This window comes from Stenella coeruleoalba, assembly GCF_951394435.1.
Source record: "Stenella coeruleoalba genome assembly, chromosome: 10".
Classification (NCBI taxonomy): Eukaryota; Metazoa; Chordata; class Mammalia; order Artiodactyla; family Delphinidae; genus Stenella; species Stenella coeruleoalba.
The window spans coordinates 69,647,213-69,672,023 of record NC_137156.1 but is presented as its reverse complement, the minus strand read 5'-3'; the positions used below and the strand labels follow the sequence as shown (position 1 = coordinate 69,672,023).

The 24,811-nt window shown below is 41.9% G+C and overlaps 1 protein-coding gene and 1 pseudogene across 4 annotated transcripts in view; both read left to right on the top strand.

The window, feature by feature from the left end:
• Positions 1-24,811, top strand: part of DCP1A (decapping mRNA 1A) — a 65,149-nt gene that overhangs the window by 31,515 nt on the left and 8,823 nt on the right. For all 3 annotated transcript variants that reach the window (XR_013830216.1, XR_013830217.1, XM_079934531.1), the window contains exons 5-8: positions 3,461-3,599; positions 10,475-10,588; positions 20,912-21,661; positions 23,609-23,674. Coding sequence is in view for 1 of the 3 variants with exons in the window: in XM_079934531.1 (XP_079790657.1) it covers positions 3,461-3,599; positions 10,475-10,588; positions 20,912-21,661; positions 23,609-23,674 (1,069 nt within the window). In the remaining 2 variants the exon portion in view is untranslated. The remainder of the gene's footprint in view (positions 1-3,460; positions 3,600-10,474; positions 10,589-20,911; positions 21,662-23,608; positions 23,675-24,811) is intronic.
• Positions 13,424-19,105, top strand: LOC307192355 (ferritin light chain-like; annotated as a pseudogene). The gene is made up of 2 exons: positions 13,424-13,428; positions 17,985-19,105. The product of its transcript is annotated as a ferritin light chain-like (transcript).

Sequence of the window (24,811 nt, the reverse complement as noted above, 5' to 3'; positions counted from 1 at the left end):
GCTACTTCCTTTAAGAGAACTTATTTTTGACACAGATTCTAGGTTTAGTAGTCCCCAATCCTCTAATGGATTATGTTCCAGGAGAGTTCTTATAAACCAGAATCTTGGAATTTGGAAAGTAATTTTCATTGGATTGATGTTCTGAGGGATGGTTCATCGACCTTTCTCAGACTGGCCCACAGAAGCCACCCCTCATGTGGCTTATCTGTATTGCTGGTATTGCCATTCTGGTTTCTGGGAGCCCAAGACACTTAGGTGCTGGAGGGGCCTGAGGTGCTAGAGAGCTCTGGACAAACTGATGCAGTGGGTGGCAAGTTCTGGTGCACTTATATTTCCTTTGCAATTTTTGCCTGAATCTCCTCAGAAATGCAGACCTCTCTTTCCCCTCTGTCAAATCAAAATTCCCTTTGCTCTCCTGCAAGGTTTTTACCTACATGCCTGGGGGAAAACAGTCTTAATTTTCTTTTTAACAGTCTAATTTTAAACTAATTCTTGTAAAAGTGTAAATAATTAGGCCCAAAATCTCAGTTCCAGGTATATTTGCATTTTAAAAGAAGTGCACATGGCTAAGGCCACGTTTTAGTCCAGGACTGCTAACATGTCTCAATTGGATGTTTATCTGCTTCCTGCTTTGTTTGCTGTAGCTATGAGCCACTGGCAGGCCATGTTTATTACTGTGTGCACCCCAAGGACATTGTTCCTTATGAACTTGTGTCATTCATTTGAAAATGTGTTGTTGGCTCTCTAGAACCAGACTTTCTTTTTAGAACAACTTTTCTCTAAAAAAAAAAAAAAGATAAACTTTTTTTTACAAACCCATTTATTTGACTATTTTGTAGTTCTGAAAGTGACAGCAGAGGCAGCTTCTGATAAACTTAGAAGACAAAGATTTGTTGATTCTTGGTTGTCCTGAAATCCAGAATATTTTTCTTAAATATCTATGCTTTGGAATATATTAATATATAGACTTTCTCCTGCAGATTGAGAGCTTTTGGGCCCAAAGTGAGAGAACCTGGCTCTTGCAGAACTAACAGCTATTTGCAGGAAACCATTTTGAGCTTTCTTCTCTCTCAGGGCAGGTGGTACACCTAAGGCAAGGCTTCAGAATGTAGATAAAGCAGAAGACTGAAGGCCTATCTGAAACTATTGTATTGAGCCTAGAAATAGGATGAGAAAGTAGAAACAGGAAGCAGAAAGAAAAAAGAAGGACATTCAGGGTTCCTTCACTAGAAATGCCCAAAAGAGGGACATTTGCTTAAGCTTTAAGCTTGTTTTACTAGAAGCAGGGGTGGTATTGAAACTGATTAGTGAATGCCCTCATGAAACTGTTGATAGTGAGTTTTCAAGTGTCTGGCCTATTTATGGCTGAAGAGAATACCTAATGTTAACATTAACTTTGTGATAAATGGTGTTCTGGTCACCAAAGATAAAAAGGTTACTTTATCCTTCTTTGCTCTAACTTTGCCTGCATACAGCCTCTATTTGCTACATATTTTAGAATATCACCTCTCTTAACCAGAAATACAGGTAAAATTCTTTTGGGCATATTGTGCATCTAAATAAAAGTGCCCATTATTGCCCATTCTGTTAAATCTAGTTCTTATCACTGTTTTGACAGCCACAATATAATAAAAATTCTTCAAGTAAAAAATTGATTTATTCCGAAAGGTATTACTAAGAACTGAGAAGCTATGTAGGAGAGCAAGAAGGTGGATTCAGGCTGATGTGGCCTATAACTGAGTATTAACTAATTAGTCATTTTTAATAGTACTCTTTTTTCCGATTATTAAAAGAGTGCCTGTTAATTATGGAAAATGAAGAGAAGTACAAAAAAAGAAAGTGAAATTGCTTGTAATCTACCATCAAGAAATAACCAATGTAGATCTCTGCAGTCTTTTTTTCCTTTGCAACAGGCCTCACAGTTGTCACAATACAGTATTTCTTTCCCAAGAGTTGATTACCAGTATGGATATAAATGAAACAATATTCTAATTGGTCTGATCCTCATATCACATGCCTGTCTTCTTTCAGTCTGCCATCAAGTCCATGATTCTACATTTGTTTTATAAATAATAATCCTATTAAGAGCTGTAAGAATCTAAATAGAGAAATGATACCATTACCTTAAAGCAGCGTTTTCCAAATAAGAATCCTGCTTCAAGAGAAGATTCTACGGTCAAATAAATTTGGGGAAATCTATAAGCCCATCCTTGGAGAATCATAATACATTTTAGCATGTTAAAAACTCAGAATGTTTTTGCTGTTTAAAAAAAAATCTGTTTAATATTGTTTAACCCAGTATTTTCAAATAAAAGTACCATCCCACACACACTACTGGGAGTTCCTGGACAGGCTGTTTTAAAGCAGTAAAGCTGACACTGGGTGGCCTGTTGTTGTCCTACTCCTCTTAGTCCATAAAAACAAGCCTTTTGCTACTGAATTGTTTTATTGCCTTTCATCATCACTGTCTGAAAGTTCTCAATTAATATGATTATCAAGTTGTGGCTGTACCTATAATACCCCATGGCAGGTAGGCCTATTCATTACAGTTGGGATTGAAACCTGAATGGATCTTTAAAAGAAAAAAAGACTAGTTGCTTCATTAAAATTTATTACTTTTATTTCAAGCTTGAAGAAAAATATAAGAAACAATAAAATATCCATGTGCTCACCACCCAGCTTTCAGTTTCTCACATTTTGCTATAATTGCTTCAGACTTTAATATGTGGCAGGTGAGAGAGGATGTTCCTAAGAAATGAAACCCCTCAGATAGATTTGAAGACCACAACCCTCGACTTAGACCTTGACTTTTCATGCTTTATATATTTTCAAGTGCAGAATTAGTTTAAGCAGCACCAATCAAAATAAAGAGCATCACCACAGTCACCCTAACCTCAGTCACCCACTTAGTGATTTTTTTAAGGAGAGAACAAGGGAAATCTTTTGTTTGCTTGTAGTGCTATCGTTAACTTTTGAAGATTCACCAAGACCTCCATTTTCAAGAAGCTGATCTTTCTCCTTGCTACCCCATTATCAATACACACTCTCCCCAGGGGTTGTTCAACTGTGCAGCCTTCCTTGGTCTTGGTGGCATTGTCCGTTTTCAAATTTACTTCACCAGTTAGTTTGACTGATTTTGACATACTTTTAAAAAAGAGAGAGAATGAGATAATTCAGTAGAGTTTTAAAGGTACCTACTTCTACCCACTCTGGAAAGGAATTCTGTATTTTTGGCCTTCTCACAGTGAAATATATTGGTTGGTACTGTTGTGAGTGAGGTGGTGAAGTAGGTAGTCGAATACTCCTGGGATGGGGTAACCGAGGCTCTGTGTTTTGTATCGTGAGGACAATGTTACCATGTGGCATTCTTCCTGTATCCTTGGAAGATGGACACCAAAAGAGTTCTTGGGTCAGATTGTATCAAAAGAGGTCTTTCTAAAACCTGGTTCTCCTCCTGTAGCGTGGTAGAAGAGGAGACACGGCGGTCCCAGCAAGCAGCTCGGGATAAGCAGAGTCCCAGCCAGGCCAACGGCTGCAGTGACCACAGGCCCATTGACATCCTGGAGATGCTAAGCAGAGCCAAGGATGAGTATGAGAGGGTGAGACTCTGCATGCTGAGTGGGAGAACTAAAGGGAGGAGGAGACCTGCGGGGGGCTCGTGGGCTGGCGAAGTCACCTCCAGGGCCAGCGGGAATAAGTAGTTCAAAAAGAAAACATGTCTTATAGTTTTAAGCCTAAAAGATAAGGAAAGACATTTTCTTACCTCAGAAAATTTAGAATGCTCTTTTTCTATTCCTGTAAAGTTACTGTGGGAGAAAATGATCTTGGACTGCAGGAGTTAGCCTGTAGCAGGTAGTTCTGGAAAGGTTTTATGCCTCTTCTTCCACCCTGCAGGCTCTGCTAGGTCTTAGGAATTTATGTAGTTTTTGAAAAGTACTCTGATAACTTGCACCCTGTAATGCCGAAGCGTATAATTTATGATCTGTAATTGGTGCTAGGTGCACAACCCTCGTTAAGCATCATTTGGAATATTACCCAAATGAGAGGCTCTTCTAGAATGCTTTTTTTTTCTTTCTGTTTTGTATTTTAGTTTATTTATTTATTTAAGCCTTGCCACATGGTTTGTGGGATCTTAGTTCCCCGACAGGGCCTGAACACAGGCCCTCAGCAGTGAAAGTGCAGAGTCCTAACCACTAGACCACCAGAATTCCCTGGGTTTTGTTTGTGTGTTTTTAAATATTTATTTATTTATTTATTTGGCTGCGCCGGGTCTTAGTTGCGGCATGTGGAATCTAGTTCGCTGACCAGGGATCGAACCTGGGCCCCGTGCATTGGGAGCACGGAGTCTTAGCCACTGGACTACCAGGGAAGTCCCTCCCTGTATTTTAGTTTAAAAGTTAATCAATAACATTTTCTCCCCAAAGTTGAATTAAATGGAAGTTGTGGTGCATTCATTAATTTATTCAATACATACTTATGAACTGTCCACTATGTGCCAAGCAGTGGGCAGTTCCTCAGTGGTCTTCAAACCTTGTGGCTTTGGAGCTGTCCTGGCTTTTCACCTGACATCGGCACTTCAAAGCCGCACGCTTCCTTGGAGTGAGGTGGAAGGTTTCCACTGCTGCACTTTGTTTCAGCAGAATTGTAATTGTCATCTTACTCTTTACTAACATTGGGTTAAGTTAAGCTTTTTTTGTTTAATCTTCACCTCACCAAAAGTTAAAGGAACAAGGTGTGAAAAACGCTAAGACTGTAGCTCCCTTAACAGTTCTCTAACACTAGCCTCTACATTGTTAGCAGGTGGTCCTTGAAAAGAGGTTCTAATTGGTCAAATGAGTTAAGAAAACATTGTTAGAATGGCTTCTCCTCCCCCATCTTCTTGGGGCATTACAGTGCTCAAGACTCTGAGAGGTCCCACAGTAAACAAAACAGTAACCTCAAGTTCCAGATTGACTTGACTACAGGACCATTTTTCACATACTGCCCTTTAACATCTCAAGAATCTAGAGTTCGGGGAACAAACTTTGGAAGCAGTGCTCTAGAAGGTAGTTGCCCCTAATTAAAAACAGTCATATTCACCGTAAACTACAACAAATCTTCATGTTCAGACACCAAAGGTCCCACCTCTTGGGCAGAGAAATGTACTTAGAGCCCATGAGAAGTTTCAGTTTGTACCAGATTCCTCAGTGTCTCATAGAGAATTACGAAGAATTTGTGGATCTGTGAAAATTAATATAGGAAAAGCAGTCATCTCTATAATGAATTCCTTGATTCTTCGGAAACTAGATGAGATTAAATTCAAGAATCATTTGTGAACTTTTCGGTTACCATGTATTACCATAAATTCCCTCTCATATCCTTAATGAGATATGGGTTATCTACATAGATGCCTTGTTCTGTTTTTATACAGACCTTTTGGTGTTCTGACAACAAGTAACTAATAAGTTCCGAGCTCTGTCACCTCTTCCCAGTGATGAGTAGATCAAGGTGCCACACAGGATAGGAAGTATAGGCACTGTACACTAGAGCAGACACTCCAGGAGATGGCTCGCCTTCCCCCTCAGGCTGAGAAGTGAGTAATCTCCAAAGGAAAGAAAGAACTAAAGCCTTGTTTTTCTACACAGAGCTGTAAAGGAACTCTAGGTCACATGAGCAGAATAAAAATCTGACACGGGGCTTCCCTGGTGGCGCAGTGGTTGAGAGTCCGCCTGCCGATGAAGGGGACGCGGGTTCGTGCCCCGGTCCGGGAAGATCCCGCATGCCGCGGAGCGGCTGGGCCCGTGAGCCATGGCCGCTGAGCCTGCGCGTCCGGAGCCTGTGCTCCGCAACAGGAGAGGCCACAGCAGTGAGAGGCCCACGTACCGCAAAAAAAAAAAAAAAAAAAAAAATCTGACACGATTTCTAGTTAATAAACATTGCAAAAGTAGAAAATATGGAAAGTGCAGTAATTACCGTTGTAAAGAAAATTCTTCCATCGTGTGGACTAAATGAAATTACTGTGGTTGGATTAAGACTAAACCTTTGGGAATTTAGTTAAATCTTTGATATTTACTTCATAATATGTTCTTTCTAATTTTGAAAACCGTCCATAAATAGGTGGCGCTTCCTTAAACAAGAGTTTCGTTTCTTGTCTGCACTTGCCTATCATCTAATCAAATGGAGTTAGTATTAGCAGTGGCCCATGAATTCCCATCTTAGAGTTTGGATGGGCTCTTCTCTGGTGCTGATGGTTCCAGATGGACCCTTTATCTTTAGGTAGAGACTTGGGAGATTGATAGTTTCAAGAGCAGGGGTACAAGCTAGGCCTCAGTGATGGAATTTAATCCCAATTCTAAATCTCCCCTGTCCAGTGTATATAATACAGTGAATGAAATTCCAGACTTTTTTTTTTTTTTTTTTGGCTGCGTCGGGTCTTATTTGCGGCACACGGGCTCTTCTGCTTTGTTGTGGTGTGCAGGCTTTTCTCTAATTGTGACATGCAGGCTTAGTTGCCCCTTGGCATATGGGATCTTAGTTCCCCAACCAGGGATCGAACTGGCGTCCCCTGCATTGCAAGATGGATTCTTAACCACTGGACCATCAGGGAAGTCGGAAATTCCAGACTTTTGAGTGAAGAATTTATAATAGAGACTATTTGAAAATAAAAACACTTTATAATAAACATTTTCTCCCCAAGTCCTATAGTAGTTTGTTTTAACCAACTTCCTGGGTTTTTTAATATTTATTTATTCATTCATTTATTTATTTATTCATTCATTTTGGCTGTGCCGGGTCCCAGCTGCAGCACACAGGATCTTCGTTGTGGCATGTGGGATCTTTTTAGTTGCAGCACGTGGACTTCTTAGTTGCGGCATGCGGACTTCTTAGTTGCAGCATGCAAACTCTTAGTTGCAGCATGCATGTGGAGTGGAATCCAGTTCCCCAACCAGGGATCAAACCCAGGCCCCTTGCATGGGGAGTACGGAGTCCTACCCACTGGACCACTAGGGAAGTCCCCCAACTTTCCTGTTTTTAATGTAAAGAAAGATAGCTGAAACACAGGCCTTGACTAAGGTTGGCCCATTCTGAGTCACATCTAGCCACAGGATGTAATCCTAGATTTTGGTAGGGATTTTTTTGTTCTTAAAAAAAAGGAACACTTATTTTTCTTATTATGTAAGCAGTGCATATTAATTATAGAAAACTTTATATTTTAAAATTATAATAAACGGGAAAAAAAATAATTCCACCACCTAGAAATAATTGCTACTAATGCCTTGTTATTTATCCTTCTACAAATTTGTCTAAATATGTCCCAATGTGTGTGATAATATTTAAGTACACAGTTTTATTAATTAGTTTTAAAACTACTTTTTCATTAACTTTTTTGTAACCTATTTTTTTTCCAAAGAACAGTATCTTTTTGTGACAATATTTATCTCACAGGGAGTCCCTGGGAAAGTTCATTTGGTAGAATGAAAAGCTTTTGAAAAAGCAAACTGTGATGTTAATAGTTGTATATTTTTATTTCTGTGCCTTATATAAACAATATCCTAGATTTTTCTAATTCCGTTTAAGAACTCAGAAGTATACCTTTGGTAGCTGTCTTGTTATTAATTAGCATTAATTTTCTCTTAAGATAAGTTACTTGAAATGGGATTGGTAAATCAAAGGATTTTGACATTTTTAAGGTTTTTACCAAATACTGTAAAATTATCTTCCCAAAAGTTTGTTTGTGGGACTTCCCTGGTGGTGCAGTGGTTAAGAATCCACCTGTCGGGCTTCCCTGGTGGCGCAGTGGTTGAGAGTCCGCCTGCCGATGCAGGGGACACGGGTTCGTGCCCCGGTTCGGGAGGATCCCACATGCCGCGGAGCCTCTGCTCCGCAACGGGAGAGGCCACAGCAGTGAGAGGCTCACGTACCGCAAAAAAAAAAAAAAAAAAAAATCCACCTGCCAATGCGGGGGACACGGGTTTGATCCCTAGTCCAGGAAGACTCCTCATGCCTCGGAGCAGCTAAGCCTGTGCACCACAACTACTGAGCCTGCACTCTAGAGCCCGCAAGCCACAACTACTGAGCCCACATGCTGCAACTACTGAAGCCCACATGCCTAGAGCCTGTGCTGCACAACAAGAGAAGCCACCGCAATGAGAAGCACGTGCACCGCAACAAAGAGTAGCCCCTGCTCAACAACAACTAGAGAAAGCATGTGCGCAGCAATGAAGACCCAACGCAGCCAAAAACAAAACTAAAAAAAAAAAAAAAAAGTTTGTTTCTGATTGTCCATTTCTCCCAATTCTTATGAATACTGGTTACTATCATTAACAAACAAACCCAAAATAAACCCTCAAAAATAAATAAATAAACAAACAAACAAACCTTCCAAGAACAGCCCTGCATAAGTGTAATAAAATATTTGAAGTTCTGGAAACCTTTTAAAGTACAACCCATCTTATAGCTTATGTTGAGTTAAGTAAGTATTGCAGACTCACATGTCCCAAAACCAGGTGGGCCACAGTGGCACCCACAGTGAATCAGAGTGGAAGTAAAACCAACAGCGAGCCTGTCCCTGTGTCATCTGGTCAGTTGCAGCTCAGCTATAACCAGTCATTACCAGATGGGCTGGTGTGCGAAATTATTCAGCTTCTCTCTGAAAATGACAAGCCAGGATTTTTATGTGAAAACTCCCAATTTTAAAGATGCTCCTGAACATTTGCACCTTCCATCTTAAGAACTTGTTGTGAGCAGTGTTTTCAGTTTATATTGGGTTGGCCCAAAAGTTCGTAACATTTTGTGGAAAAACCGGAACGAACTTTTGGGCCAACCCATTATATTTTCTCTAATACAGTTCAGTTCCAAGGATTCCCCATAAGGTGTTGATACTGGTTGATGGTGGTGTTGCATAAAGAGGTATGTTAGAAGATAAGACAGTTTATAAGCTTTCACAGACTATTTCACCTCTGCTTAAATGCGTAACATTGAGTAAATGGTGTTCTGAAATAATACAAGGACTAAGTCATTTGAATAGGAAAAAAATGCATATTATCCATTCATTTCACATTCAGTACCTACTCCTGCACTAGGCACATATCTTTATAATATGGTGTCAAGAAAGTTAATCTGTCTCTGAACTAAAGTTTGGAGCTTCTGTTTTTAAAAAGTCTGGTCCCTTGACTGTTCTAAACTGGTTTTGGTGTCTATTTTGACACAGATAATGCTCACTAGATGCTCGATTATATAGCCTAAATATATAAGTTTCTAAAAATTCCATGTCCATCTAGTGATCATTTTTTTAGGATTCTTTCTAAGAACAAAGATACAAGTTAACAGGAATTTTTAAACACTTTATTACAATGTTTTGTCATCTGTGATAGTGATGTTTAGAGACTTTTTAATTAATTTATTTATTTTGGCTGTTCTGGGTCTTAGTTGCAGCATGCACGCTTCTTAGTTGCGGCATACATGCGGGATCTAGTTCCCCGACCAGGGATTGAACCAGGCCCCCTGCATTGGGAGTGCAGAGTCTTACCCACTGCACTACCAGGGAAGTCCCTAAAGACCTTTTTAATTCAATTTTTAAAATATATGATGGTATTAGAGTACTTGTACATTCATATGTCCAAAAAAATGAACCTCAACCTAAATGTAACACCTTATATAAAAATCAACTTAAAATGGGTCAGTAGATCTAAATGTAAAAAATAAAAGTACAAAAATTTAGAAGAAATATATATTTACTATATGACCCAGAATTACCACTCCTAGGAATTTACTCTAGAAAATAAAGCTTTTGTCCACACAAAAACCTGTACATGAATGTTTGTAGAAGCTGTATTCATAGTCACCAAAAACTGGAAGCAACACAAATGTCCTCCTATAGGTAAATGGTTAAAAAACTTTAAGATCGTTATGGAAAAAACCCAAACGAACTTTTTGGCCAGCCCAATACATACAACAGCTTGGATGAATCTCAAAGGCATTATTCTAAGTTAAAGAAGCCAGCATTCCATTTATATGACATTCCCGAAAAAACAGAATTAGTGCCAGAGAACAGATCACTGGTTGCCAGGAGTGGAGGGAGGGCATGACTGCATTGGGATAGCACGAGGGAGTTTTGGGGGGTGATCAATATGTTTTATATCCTGATTGTGGCGATAGGTACACAGATAGAACTGTGCACTCCAAAAGTTAATTCCACCATATATTAACTTAAAAAATAAAATGGAAAAGAGTGCATGATAAAGTAATGCTATTTGCTTTTCCTTAAAGGGGTTATAAAAATAGTAGTTGTTACTAACACTATTGTCTAAAATCAGGTGCTCAGCTTTCTAGAAATTTTATTGTACAGGTTAATTTACATGTAGGTCCAGAGCAAACATTTGGGGGGATTTTATGCTTGACTTTTAAAATAATATTTCTAGTAACCTTGAATGCTGTTTTGTGAGCCAAAGAATAGCAAGCTTTTCACCTGATATACTTTTCCTTCTAATTTAAGAATCAGATGGGCAATTCAAATATCTCCAGTCCTGGGTTACAGCCAAGTACTCAGATCTCCAATCTGGGAAGCACCGAGACTCTAGAAGAGATGCCATCCGGGTCCCAAGATAAGGTTTGTACAGCTAAAGCCCTAACTTCACCTAAGGTAACCTAACAGAGTCAACATTTTGTAAGGATTTTAATGCAGTACAATTTTGATTTGTTGTTCATCTGTCAAAGTATGTATGTACAGGCAGCAATGTAATGTCATCCTCTTATGTCATATCCCCTGGTCCATGTAAAACTATCTTGCATCTGGATTTTGCCGTAGCCTCTTGTCTGGTTTCCCAGCATTTGCCCTTGCCACTCCCTCCCCTATTCTTAACCCAACAGCCAAAGTAATCCTGGTATAACATAAGTTAGATCATGGCCTTCCTCCAGTGGTATCTCATCTCACTCAAATAAAAGCCAGGGTCATGGCAGTGGCCTACAAGGCCCTACCTGATCTGGCCCCCCTAACCCTGGCCTCATCCTCTACCTTTCTGCCTTGCTCCCAGCCTCATTGGCTTTCCTGCCTTTCCACAAATGTGCCACACATGCCCCTGCCTCAGCACAGGCCTTTGCACTTACAGTTCCCTTGGCCTGGAAGACTTCCCTCCTAGAAGTAGCTTGCTTCCTTTCTTCCTTCAGATCTCTAGTGTCTTCCATAAAGGTGAGAGCCTCTCTCACCACCCTATTTTATTTATTTATTTTTTAATAAATGTATTTATTTATTTATTTTTGGCTGTGTTGGGTCTTTGTTGCTGCACGTGGGCTTTCCCTAGTTGTGATGAGCGGGGGCTACTCTTCATTGCGGTGCACGGGCTTCTCATTGTGGGGGCTACTCTTCATTGCGGTGCACGGGCTTCTCATTGCGGTGGCTCCTCTTGTTGCAGGGCACGGGCTCTAGGCACATGGGCTTCAGTAGTTGTGGCGCACGAGCTTAGTTGCTCCATGGCATGTGGGATCTTCCCAGACCAGGGATTGAACCTGTGTCCCCTGCATTGGCAGGAGGATTCTTAACCACTGCGCCACCAGGGAAGTCCCTCACCACCCTTTTTTTTGGCTGCGTTGGGTCTTTGTTGCTGCGCGCGGGCTTTCTCTAGTTGCAGCAAGCAGGGCTAGTCTTTGTTGTGGTGCACGGGCTTCTCATTGCGGTGGCTTCTCTTGTTGCAGGGCACGGGCTCTAGGCGCACAAGCTTCAGTAGTTGTGGCTCACAGGCTCTAGAGAGCAGGCTCAGTATTTGTGGCACATGGGCTTTGTTGCTCCATGGCATGTGGGATCTTCCCTGACCAGGGATCAAACCTCGGCCCCCTGCATTGGGAACACAGAGTCTTAACCACTGGACCACCAGGGAAGTCCCAGAAAACCATAGTTTTTTAATTAAACTTTTTATTTTGAGATAATTATAGATTAATATGCAGTTGTAAGAAATAATACAGAAAGATCCATGTCCCCTTTATCCATTTACTCCATTGATAACAGGTTGTAAAATACAGTACAATATCACAACCAGAATATTGATACAATATACCCATCTTGTTCACATTTCCTCAGTTTTATTCATATTCATTTGTGTGTATGTGCATGTGTTTATTGAGTTCTATGCAATTTTATCTCATGTAGAGCTTTGTATGTCTTCCACCACAGTCAAGATACAGAAGACTTCCATCACCACAAGAATCCTCTGTGTTGCCCTTTTGTTATTGCACAAACTTATATGTCACACCCTCCCAGCCTTCTTCTGGCATTCCTAACCCCTGGCAGTGACTAATCTGTCTCCAGGTCTGTAATGTTGTCATTTCAAGAATTTTCTATAAATGGAATCATATACTATATAACCTTTGGGGATTATGTTTCTTCACTCAGCATAACTCCTGGAGATTCATTGAAATTGTTATGTATATCAGTAGTTCCCTGTCATTGCTGAGTGGAATTAACATTTTTAACCATTAACCTGTTAAAGGACATCTGAGTTGTTTTCAGTTTGGGACTATTATGAATAAAGTTTCCACGAACATTTGTATATAGGTTTTTGTACATAAATTCCCTTTACTCTGGGATAAATGCCCAAGAGTGCAAATGTTGGGTAATTTGGTAATTGCATGTTTTAGTTTAATAGGAAACTGCCCTGCCATACTGTTTTCCAGAGAGGCTGTACCATTTTACATTCCCATCAGCAATGTATCTATAAAGTTTTTAGGTATGTAGATGGTAATTAATTTAAACCCATTTTGTATACCACATTCCTTTGCTCCATTTTTACTGTATTTGGACTTAGGATCCTAAAGGTCAAACATATATTAGAAGCAATGCTGTGTTTTTAAAAAATCAAAGAAAAAAGCAGTGCTATATAAAACTTAATTTTTAAAAAATATATGTTAAGAGAGGCAGCAAGGGAAGGAGCAGATTCCTTATGGTCTGGTTTATCAGCCAGTGGGCCAGTCACTTCCCCTTTCCTTCTGAATCATGGGATTAAGGATTCTTGGCAGTGCCTAACTCACAGACTTACTGTGAGATCTAAATGAAGAAATGGACCCCCAGAAACTCCATTTTATAGCCAAAGTGACAGCATTTTGTAAAATATTGAGATCTGGATATTGTCAGAGCCATGTCTAAAATTAGCTAAAATCCATAATCGGCCCTGCATGCAGATTGTATGTTGGTTTAGTAACACTGCCATCTAGTGCTGAGGAGCAAGTAATGCTGTCAAGCCTTACTAGTATTATATTTTATTTCAGTTTCATAATTTACTTATTAAAATTCCCTTGGGACTATTTCTCTAGTTTGTTTTGTATTGTTTTTTTGGTTCCTGTGGTTAACAATAATCGTATCTTCTAGTGTGCTCAGGGCACTATCAGGTAGGAAATCTGACATGGACACAATAAATCCAAACAGAAATATGAAGTTCTCTAAATAGCAAGAGCTATGGGGTGAGGAAGGAACAATGGAAAACCTGATACAGTTTTGTTGTTGTTTTGTTTCTTAGGTGTTTTTTAATATTTATTTATTTATTTGGCTGTGCCGGGTCTTCATTGTGGCACGCGGGATCTTCACTGCAGCATGCAGGATCTTCGTTGCAGCCCGTGTGATCGTTTAGTTGTGGCAAGCGGGATGTTTAGTTGCGGCATGTAGCATCTAGTTCCCTGACCAGGGATCGAACCCGGGCGCCCTGCATAGGGAGCTCGGAGTCTTAGCCACTGGACCGCCAGGGAAGTCCCCTGATACAGTTTATTAGAATTTTTTTTGAGTACCATACATGGTGTCACTCATTGAATTCCATTTCCCAGGGGCATGGTCAGACTAAAACTTGATTTAAGTGAGGCATTACAGAACTCAGAATCCAGTCTTTAAAGATGAGTAAAGAATAAAATTTCACCTTTTCTATGGATGATGGAAGATGAATCCATGAATAAATAAGCCCAGCTACTAGAGGAATGCAGCCAGTTTTTCTTGTCAGAGGCAGAGAAGCATAGAGAGGGTCCTGTACAACTCAGAGACTATAAAGCTTTGGGGAGTTTGTGTGGAGACGCATGCTCTGCCTACTCAGCCTCTTGCGACTGATTCAGCCAGTTACATATTTCCAAAAGTTGGTACCTTTTGACTTGTATCCACCTCTTATTTATTCAAGTCTTAGCTGCACCTCTGTTCCCCAGAGGATCATATCACCATTCAGTTGAGTAGGTAACCTGTCATCTACTTGATGGACATCTCAGGATGGTGGCATAATGGTTAAGAATATGGACTGTCTTGTTAGAACTAGGTTGGAGTCTGGTTCTGTTGTTGTACTTGGTCATCATCTATAAAATGGCAATAATAATAGTACTGCCCTCACCGATTAATAGAGTAATGCGTGTAAAGTGTGTAGCACAGGGCCTCATGTGTAATGAGCGTTCTGTCTATGATAGCTCTTATTACCCTCGTAACCTCATTTATTCTGCCTCATGTGAGATACCTCTGAAACCCTAAAGCTTTACCACACACCCTATTCCAGAGAAAATGTGAGAATCTGTCTCTGGCCTGGCAGAAGCTGCAGGGAGGCAGCATGGAGAAATTGGAAACTTTCTGCTGCTTTTGCCGTCAGAGTTCAGCATTCTACCATATGGTTTCATTATTTATTTACTTATTTACTTATTTATATTTATTTAGGCTGTGCCAGGTCTTAATTGCGGCACGAAGGATCTTCATTGAGGCATGCGGGATCTTTTAGTTGCAGCATGCAGACTCCTTTGTTGCAGTGTTCGAACTCTTAGTTGCAGCATGCATGCAAGATTTAGTTCCCCGACCAGGGATCAGACCCGGGCACTCTGCATTGGGAGTGTAGAGTCTTACCCACTGGACCACCGGCGAAGTCCCATTTTTTAATATGAAGTAGATTTCATACCATTAGAAATACCAGTTTGGGGGACTTCCCTGGTGGTCCAGTGGTAAAGAATCCACTTTCCAATGCAGGGGACTTAGGTTCGATCCCTGGTCAGGGAACTAAGATTCCAACTAAGATTTGTGGGGCAACCAAGCCCGTGTGCCACAACCACCAAGCTCTCGTGCCTCAACGCTAGAGCCCGCCCTCGCGCCACAACTACAGAGCCCACACACTCTGAAGCCTGCACACCACAACTAGAGGGAAGCCCACGTGCTGCAACGAAAGATCTCGCATGCCTCAACAAAGATTCTGTGTGCAGCAACTAAGACCTAACGCAGCCAAAAGAAAGAAAGAAAGAAAATAAATAAATATGTATATATTTTTTAATGGAGGATTTAGAGAGACTTTTAAAAATAATACCAGTTTTTTTCAACAGTCTTAGATGTATGTATTAATTCAGTAAATATTTATTAATATTTATTAGTAAATATTTATACAGTAAATATTTATACTTCAAAGTAAGCCCTGTTTTTCTATACTGAAATAAACATTATCATCAAACCCCATAAGACATTCACCATTCTAATCATCTTGGAAGGTAATTTATTTTTTTTAATATTTATTTATTTATTTGGCTCTGTCGGGTCTTAGCTGTGGCATGCGGCATCTTTCCTTGCGGCGTGCAGACTCAGTTGCGGCCCGCGGGCTAAGTTGCCCTGCAGCATGTGGCATCTTAGTTCCCTGACCAGGGATCAAACCCATGTCCTCTGCATCGGAAGGCAGGTTCTTAACCACTGGACCACCAGGAAAGTCCCTAGAGATACCAGTTTTTAAGTGTAAGTGTAGAAACATTTCACATGTAAATGTGGGTAATGTTAGTTGTTCAAAAGTTGATTTGTGTTCCACTAGATAGATAAAAATTGCTACCTGGATCGTGTCATTTACGAAGCCTAAGGTGTATTTCATGGTGAGGCGTCTCCATGTCCTATTGTTGGATTGCTCCTTTCATTATAACATACAATAGTATTCTTCCCTGGAAAAGACTCTTAAGTTTCTGCAAGATAGTCCCAATGTGGTCTGTGTTTTTTAAAGTAGGTATGTCTAAATGTTGGTTTGTGCGTGTTTTTATATATATATATATATATATATATATATATATATATATATACACACACACACACATATATATAAAAAAATATGGTGGTTAAGATCTACGTAATTGGGAATTCCCTGGCAGTCCAGTGGTCAGGACTCCGCACTTCCACTGCAGGGGGCACAGGTTCAATCCCTGGTTGGGGTACTAAGATCCTGCATGCCGTGTGGCGTGGCAAAAAAAAAAAACTACATAATTTGCATTAATGAATAAGAATTAGTGTAGTTTTCCAGCACTTCTTTTGCCAAGCAGTCTTCACCATTTTGTTCTAAACATGATGTGTAAAAAAGGAATTAACCCAACTCAAAAATGGGCAAAGGGGTAACTTCCCTGGCAGTCCAGTGGTTAAGACTCCGAGCTTCCACTGCAGTGGGCATGGGTTCAGTCCCTGGTCTGGGAACTAAGATCCTGCATGCTGCATGGTGCAGCCAAAAAATAGTAAATAAATAAATCAATTTTTTAAACGGGCAAAGGGCTGAATAGAAACTTCTCCAAATAACATACACAAAAGGCCAACAAGAGTTATGGTAATGTAAAATGGTACAGCAACCCTGGAGAACAGTTTGGCGGTTCCTCAAAAAGTTAAAATGTGGAATTGCCATATGATGCAGCAGTTCTGTTCCTCAGAATTGAAAACAAGGACTAAAACAGACACTTTTACACTAATGTTCTATGAAGCATTATTCATAACAGCCAAGAGGTGGAAACAAATTGTCAATCATCAGATGAATGGATAAACAAAATGTGATATATACATACAATGGAGTGTTATTCAGCCTTTAAAAGGAATGATATTCTGGGAATACCCTGGTGGTCCAGTGGTTAGGATTCTGCGCTTCCAGTGCAGAGGGCACAGGTTTGATCGCTGGTTAGGGAACTAAGATCCCGCAAGCCACGAGGCGCAGCCAAAAAAATAATAATAAAAATAAAAAATAAAAAGGAATGAAATTCTGATACCTGCTACAACATGGATGAACCTTGAAAACATGCTAGGTGAAATTAAGTCAGTCACAAAATGACAAATATTGTATGATTACACCTAAACAAGGTAGGTAGAGTAGGCAAATTTATAGATACAGAAAGTAGAATAGAGATTACCAGGGTCTGTGGGTGGGGCATTGGGGGTGACCGGGAGAGAAGATAGGGAGTTGTTTAATGGGTACAGAGTTTCTATTAGGGTTGATGAAAAACTTGTGTAAATCGACAGCATTGTGAATATTCTGAATGCCACTGAATTTTACACTTAGGTATAAATATGGTTAAATTGGTAACTTTTGTTATGTATATTTTACCATAACTTTTAGAAATGGGAAGGGGGAAGGAATTGTCTCTCTGCTCATCAGCAGACATTTATGATGCCAGGGATCCAAAAGTGAGTAGATCACAGTGTTCAGCCTGGGGTTGGAACCTGTGCATTCTACTACAGTTATGTGGCCTGGACAGAGAGAAAGAGACATCTGTCCCATATCAGAATTCATTGTCTATTTCAGATTACTTTGAATGGATTTGAAACGTTACCAGTGAATTCTAAACAAACAGCTGTGTCTTTAATGACTCCTTGCCTCAGGGAACAATGGGGTGATTTATAATAGCACAGCCTCCATATCCCATCAAGTGGTTTTGTTATTATTTTGCATTATAGGGGATGATATTCTAAAAGGATTTAATAGATTTTTAATATCCCCACATATTATTTGATATTCTTTAAAACATATCCACACACAGATTTATCATAATTGCTGTTAAAGAGTATATGTGGGGCAATGTGCTCACCAGTCCCGCAGATCTGTCTCTTGCTTCAACAGTGTTTGGACGGAAGAGACCCAGGGACGCCTCTTGCTCCAGCCTCCGACCACCCTCCAACCTTTTTTCCAGTCTCAACCTTCAGAATCAGCCACTCAGCTATCCTTGGCCACCAGGACCAGCTAACACCATTTTTTGAGCATAACTCCTCATTACCGATCAACCCTGAGCTCCCAGATTCGTCAGAATTATTCCACCAAGGTGGAGGCTGCCATCAGCTGCCTGGTCAGCATGCATCTGCGGGCTTCCTACACCTACCTCCTCTCTGGGCTTCTATTTCAACCACGACAACGTGGCTCTGGAGGACATGGGCCACTTTTTCTGTGAATTGGTGGGGAAGAAGTGCAAGGGCGCCCAGCGTCTCTTGAAAATGCAAAACCAGCGTGGCAGCCGTGCCCTCTTCGAGGACATGCAGAAGCCATCTCAAGATGAGTGGGCTACAAACCCAGGACACTTTGGAAGCTGCCATTCTCGTGGAGGAGAACCTGAACCAGGCCTTTTGGATCTGCATGCCCTGGGTTCTGCCCGCCCAGACCTCCACCTCTGTGACTTCCTGGAGAGCCACTTCCTAGATAAGGAGGTGAAACTCATGAAGAAGATGAGTCACCGCCTGACCAACCTCCGCAAGCTGTTTGGTCCCCAGTCTGGGCTGGGCGAGTATCTCTTCGAAAGTCTCACCCTCAAGCATGATTAAGAGCCTCCAGAGCCCAGCGGCCTCTGAGGAGCCCCTCTGGTGTCAGGGCTTCTGCCTGAAGCCCCTCTCTGCAGCCACTAGGCAGCTTTTTAACCACCCTGGACCCATCTCCCAAGCCTTGGACCAAATGGAAACAATAAAGCTTTTTGCAGCAAAAAAAAAAAAAGACTGTATCTGGGTTCATATAATGATGATAATAGCCAACTCCCAATTATTGAATGCTTGTTGGGCAGACAAGCAGACATTGGGCAGACATTATATCGAGAACTTAATTTTTACAACAGCTCTGTGAGGCAATTAGCCACAGTTGCCCTCAGTTTTCAAATGAGCGCACTACATAGAAATGCTGTAATTTTACGAGTTAACAGCTGGGACTTGAACCTAGGTACTTGTTATTTCAGACCCTAAGCTCTGCAGTTTTCCAGAAGTAAAAATGTAAGGATATTAAACCATATAAAGTCTTTTGCAGTTCTTCACATCCACAGTTTATGATGAGGTGTTAGTGCTGCCTAGTATTTGGAGTGAGACTGTGAATCTGGAAAATCCCTTGAAGTGCTAGAAAGTGTTGTGACAAGACAGTCTTACTAGTCTCGCTACAGCATTGTTAGCGGGGGCCTGAATGTGCCACGTGAGAGTTCCTTCACCTAAACAAAGCCTCTCGTCACATTAACTTGCCAAGATACATTATGTTAGCTTTAATATTAATAGAATTCTCTTCATTGACTATTTTCTAAGATATAATGAATGGTTTGGTACGAAGTTGTGATTTTTTTACAACTTGAGGAGGCTCTGCCTCTTCCTCCACAACAGCTATTCCGCACCACCTACGCTCTCCCGGCCACCTCTCTCTCACCCAGCAGGTGCTTCTGCCCTGACACCAGGGAGAAAGTGCACAGCGGCGACCCCGAAACTTTTTCTGTCCCTTATGTGTAAGCTCCCCTGCATCCTCAGTCCTCCCTTCCCTGTTGTCTCTCAACAGAGGGGATCCCTAACCCCCTTCCCTTAAGAGCCTGCTGCCCAGAAGCTCCCTCTCTCTTCTTCTCCCCACCCTTCACAGCCCAATGCCCCTGGCACCTGGTTAAGACCATTAATTATTTGTCAAATGGACGCAGCAAACATTGGGGGAAAACTGAGCTTGTTTTCCTATAGAAATGGGATCATACCATAGTGTTATCATCATTGTATTTCAGATGCAGTGTACTTTAAGGCCTTTATAGACTTTCTGGGGCCCTGAAAATCATGTGTTTTCAGTGAATTTTTTTTTCATGTAAACATATATGTAAACAACTAAGAAGTCCATACACTTTAGGGATAAAACCGTAAGTTGAGGCTGCTTGTGTTCTCAGAGTACTTTGTCTCCCATGAGAATGTAAGCTCTGTTAGGGTAGGACTCTTTGTCATTACTTCCTGGTATGTCCTTTGGGCCCAGGTCAGAGCAGGACCTGCCACCCCGTGCATACTCAGCAAATAAAGGTTAAATGAATTCAGCAATAGTCCTTGAAGGGAAGGGGCAGGAAAGCTCACAAGTGGGAGGCACGAATATTTCTCCTTTGAGTCGTTGCAGTGGCGTCAGTAAACCAGATCACTAGACTATATGTAAATGTAACGTGTTCAGGCTTAAATGCTTCGCTTTTTCTTAAGGATTCTGTGATTTGGGAGTAGGAAGGAGGAATGGCTAGCTATTTAAAAAATGATTAAATTGGGAGGGGCAAGATCGCGGTAGGGGATTAAGAGGTACCAACTACTATGTATAAAATAAATAAGATATAAGGATATATTGTACAGCACAGAGGACATAACCAATATTTTATAATAACTTTAAATGAAGTACGATCTATAAAAATATTGAATCACTATGTTGTACACCTGTAACTAATATAATGTTGTATCAGCTATACTTTAATTTTCTTTAATAGTTAATTTTATTTTCTGGTATTTGAGGCCTAGTCCTCAAGGTGCAGTGCCTACCTTTTAGTCAAAAGTCATGAAAATAAAGGTATGATTGCTTGATCAGCATTTGGTCCCTCTGTCCTCTTGAGTGTAATTTCCCTACCATGTGTGACTGACATAGGGCAATTAGGCACAATTAACTTTGAAGTAAAGTAATTGCCCCTTCACCTTATATCTGTTTGCCAACAAAAAAAAGGTGAACTCTAAGCTACCACCTAGAGTCCGGAAAATTGGAATTTTACTATTAATGCAGATTTCTGTCCACCACCTTGGGGAGACCAGATAGATGTACCTAGGCCTTAATCCTGAGAACATCTTCAGTTTGTTCCATTTCCTATTTTCAGACTCCACCCAACCTTGCTTCTGCAAACTGTTTTGGTTGATGGAAAGGAAGTTTAGATGCGCTGGTTTGCAAGAGATTTCTTTCATTGGGTGGTTTGATTTGTTTTTCAGTCTGCTCCGTCTGGACACAAACATCTGACAGTGGAAGAATTATTTGGAACCTCTTTGCCAAAGGAACAGCCAACAGTTTTTGGTCTGGATTCAGAAGAAGTGGAGAAGCTGCCAGGAGATGCCTCCCAGAAAGAGCCCAGCTCGTTCCTACCATTTTCCTTTGAGCCAGGAGGGGCCCCTCAGTCGGAAAACCTGGGTGTCCATCCTGCTGCCCACCACTCAGTCCAGCCTGAAGTCACCACCCCGGTGCTAATCACTCCTGCCTCCATCACACAGTCCAGCGAAAAGCAGGCCCCAAGCTATACGATCCCGTTGCACCCTGTGCTTAGTCCTACTCTACCAGCAGAAGCTTCTACTGGACAGGCTCCCCCAAGCCTACCCCGAAACACCACCATGATGCAAGCAGTGAAGACCACACCTAGACAGAGGTCTCCACTTCTGAGTCAGCCAGTCCCTGAGCTGAGCCACACCAGTCTGACTGCCAGCCAGAGCCCATTCAGGGCCCCGCTGAGTGTGACAAACACAGCCGGTACATCCCTCCCAAGCGTTGATCTTCTCCAGAAACTCAGGTTGACCCCACAGCATGACCAAATACAGACACAGTCACTTGGGAAAGGTGCAGTGGCACCCAGCTTTTCTGCAGCAGCTGGCCAGCTGGCCACGCCTGAGAGCTTCATAGAGCCTCCCACGAAGACAGCAGCAGCGAGAGCCTCAGCCTCCCTGAGCAACATGGTGCTTGCTCCCCTTCAGGTACTGGCAGGAGGGTGGGTGGCTGTAACTGGGTGGGATGAAACTGCAAAGACCTGGATTTTAATTGACAGGAGACAGTTGTTTAAAGAGACAGCTGTTGAGTGTGTCAGGAGCTAGAAGAAAGGAGAGAGAAGCCCTGCAGTGATCAGCCAGACCATTGGTAACTGGTGTTGTAACTCAATTCACTTCCCAAAGTTATTTCAACTGATAAAAGCTAAGAAACAGTATTTGTATTTTCCTTCCTGGGTGTACATTTTAGGGTTTTTTGTTTATTTTTGCCTAACAGTTCCAGAAGTTCTTATTTGACTTGGGACCACAGATCCAGATTATCCCAATCTTTGTTCCATCCCTGGCTCCCTCAGTACTCTCACTTGAGTGCCTGCCTTGTGCCAGGAGCGTTAGGGCTGCCATCAGACCATCCCAGATTTGGAGGTCTGGGGTCAAATAAAGCTTCCTCAGGAAACTGATGTTCAGCTGAGATCTGAAGACTCAGTAGAAGTTAGCCAGACCTATTCTAGAGGTAGGAAGAGTATGTGGAAGCAAGGAAAATAGCACATACAGAGGCCTGGACATGAGAGGGCATTTGCTGAACTTGCACTGTGGCTGGATCTACATGGAAAGAAATGTAGGGGAGCAGGTATTTGTTGATGAGCAAAACTTTGTAAATTGTATCAAGGAGTTAGAGGTTTGTTCTAAGGGCCCTGGGGAGTCTTTTAAGTGCTTTGAGCCAAGGGTGGCATGCCGGGAAAGGAGAAGATGGCAGTAGAATGACCCATCAGGAAGGAGGCTGGGGCAGTCACCCAGGCTTGAGCTGGTGGGGGCCTGCACTGGGGAGTGTGGACCCGTGGATTTGTTAAGAAGTAGGGTCAGTGGGACTTAGTGGTGAAGTGGGTGTGGGGGTGAAGAAGAGGCTTGTCCCTCAATTTATAAGGTCGGTGAGTTTACAAGTGAGGAAGTCAGGTCAGAGTTGGAAGTGACTTGTGCAAGATCAGAGAACTGAAAGGGAGTAGAACCTTTCAGGGTTTTAGTCTCATGCCCTTTAATAATTATAATCCCCAGCTCTTAACATTTTACCAAATAATATTATATAGAAGAGCCCATCATAATAATTGAATATTATTTCTTAGTTAATGGAGTATTTTTTCCATTCCATTGAAATTCTGTACAGAAAAAGAGGAAACCTAGTGTCCCGGTTACATCATTAAATTGTCATTTTTTGCCGTTTCTGTCTGCAGTATAAGGAGGAGAGAAAATGTTCTATTTAACAGTAAGGTATCACACCCCTGCAGTGTGTCTGCCGCCACTGTTCCTGTTGTTCTGGAAGTACAACCAGCAGTGGTTGGGGATGCTACCCGCTCCAGATTTTGCCTTCTGGGATGGCACCCTGCTCTCCAGCATGCCTCCTTGCAAAGGAAGCTTACAAACATGTACATTTTCATTTATGTGGCAGTATTGAATTTTAGGACCTTGGGCTTTATTGAGTTCCAATGTATTTGCTCTGCACAGGAATGGGGATAAAATTTAACATGTGGAATTGTGACTCTGTATGAAGACTATTTAGTGCCACCTGTCCAAAGTTTAAATCACCTTATCAGGAGGTATCACACTGCCAGGATCTTGCATCTCTACAGCCTCAACAGCAAAAATAGGCTTGGGCTGTCCCAGCTCTTATAAGAGACACAGGTTTCAGCTTTTTCCTTAGAGACACTTTCAAGGCTTTGCACGCACCCCTGTTCTTGGGTGGAACTGAAGGGGGTCGGGTACTGTCCCAGAGCTCTCATTCTGCATTGTCACAAGTTCTGGTCAGCCTCTCCCCTCAGGAGTCTAGGAACCAGATCATGTCTGAACTATTCCTTACTGCTGCTAACCTAGATTTTTCCACAGTAACTAAGAAATCTTAATTGAAACTTGCTACATCTGTTCATCTTTTCTTTTTAAACGTTGCAGTCTATGCAGCAAAACCAGGATCCTGAAGTTTTTGCCCAGCCTATGATGTTATCCAGTGCCATCCCGGTAAGGATTCCCTTTTTCTGAAGAGCACAGTATGTTTAAGTTCTTCTGCTGAGTGTGAAGTAAAACATTGTCACTTGAGTGAAAAGTTTTGGCTTTCAAGCCTAGGCCCATCTTAGACGCCCCCTCCTGCTCCCCCAGGCAGAGTTCATTGCTGTGGCCTTTGTAGGCCTCAAGGCATCTGTCTGCAGTGATGTCTTCCCTGACTGTGTGTATGGGAGGGCAGGTGGGCCACAGCAGGGGCAGTCACTCAGTGTTTGTGAATGGGCGACTGCTGAGAGCAAGTCAGCCTGGTCCCTATGAGTAGGAGATTGTCTTTGCCCTGGAAGAGCTGTGGTGTCTCAGTAAACAGAGGGCAGCATCACTACGATGCTCTCATTGGCTTCCCGTTGCTCTGACGACAAAGCCTCCCAGGGCTGTGTGCTCTGGGTCTTGCTGTGTCTCCCCTGCCTCATTTTTTAAAAGTTGCCCTCATCCTCCATTACCTACCAGCCTTGACATGCACACTTACTTTTTTCAGTTCTTAAACTTTTACATTCCTTTTGCCTTTGAGCCTTTACACCGCTCCTCAAGTCTCAGAATTTACAGTATAGCCAGCTTCTGACTGGTCTTGTTAACGGGTCTTTTCTGTAGCTTGTCCGCTGCATGGTGATCGGCGGGAGCTCTCAGCCTGGTGTTGCACCAAAAAAACAAACCAAATGGCTCAGAACCCAGAAACCACATTCTCAAAACTATGGCTAGCTCTTGGCTATTTGTAAATGAGGAGGGTGACAGATAGGAGGAAAAAAATATATAGCTCTCTGTTGATTGTATCAAAATGTGAGAGTTATTTAAAATACTAATTATTACTCTTTTGTGTATTCTGATGGTTAGCCGTTATTAGCCCAGAAGTACATCTAAATGAAAGGAGATAGATATTAGATTTATGTTTTTAAAATGTATCTTTGGGGGCTTCCCTGGTGGCGCAGTGGTTGAGAGTCCACCTGCTGTGATGCAGGGGACACGGGTTCGTGCCCCGGTCTGGGAAGATCCCACATGCTGCGGAGCGGCTGGGCCCGTGAGCCATGGCCGCTGAGCCTGCGCGTCCGGAGCCTGTGCTCCGCAACGGGAGAGGCCACAACAGTGAGGGGCCCGCGTACC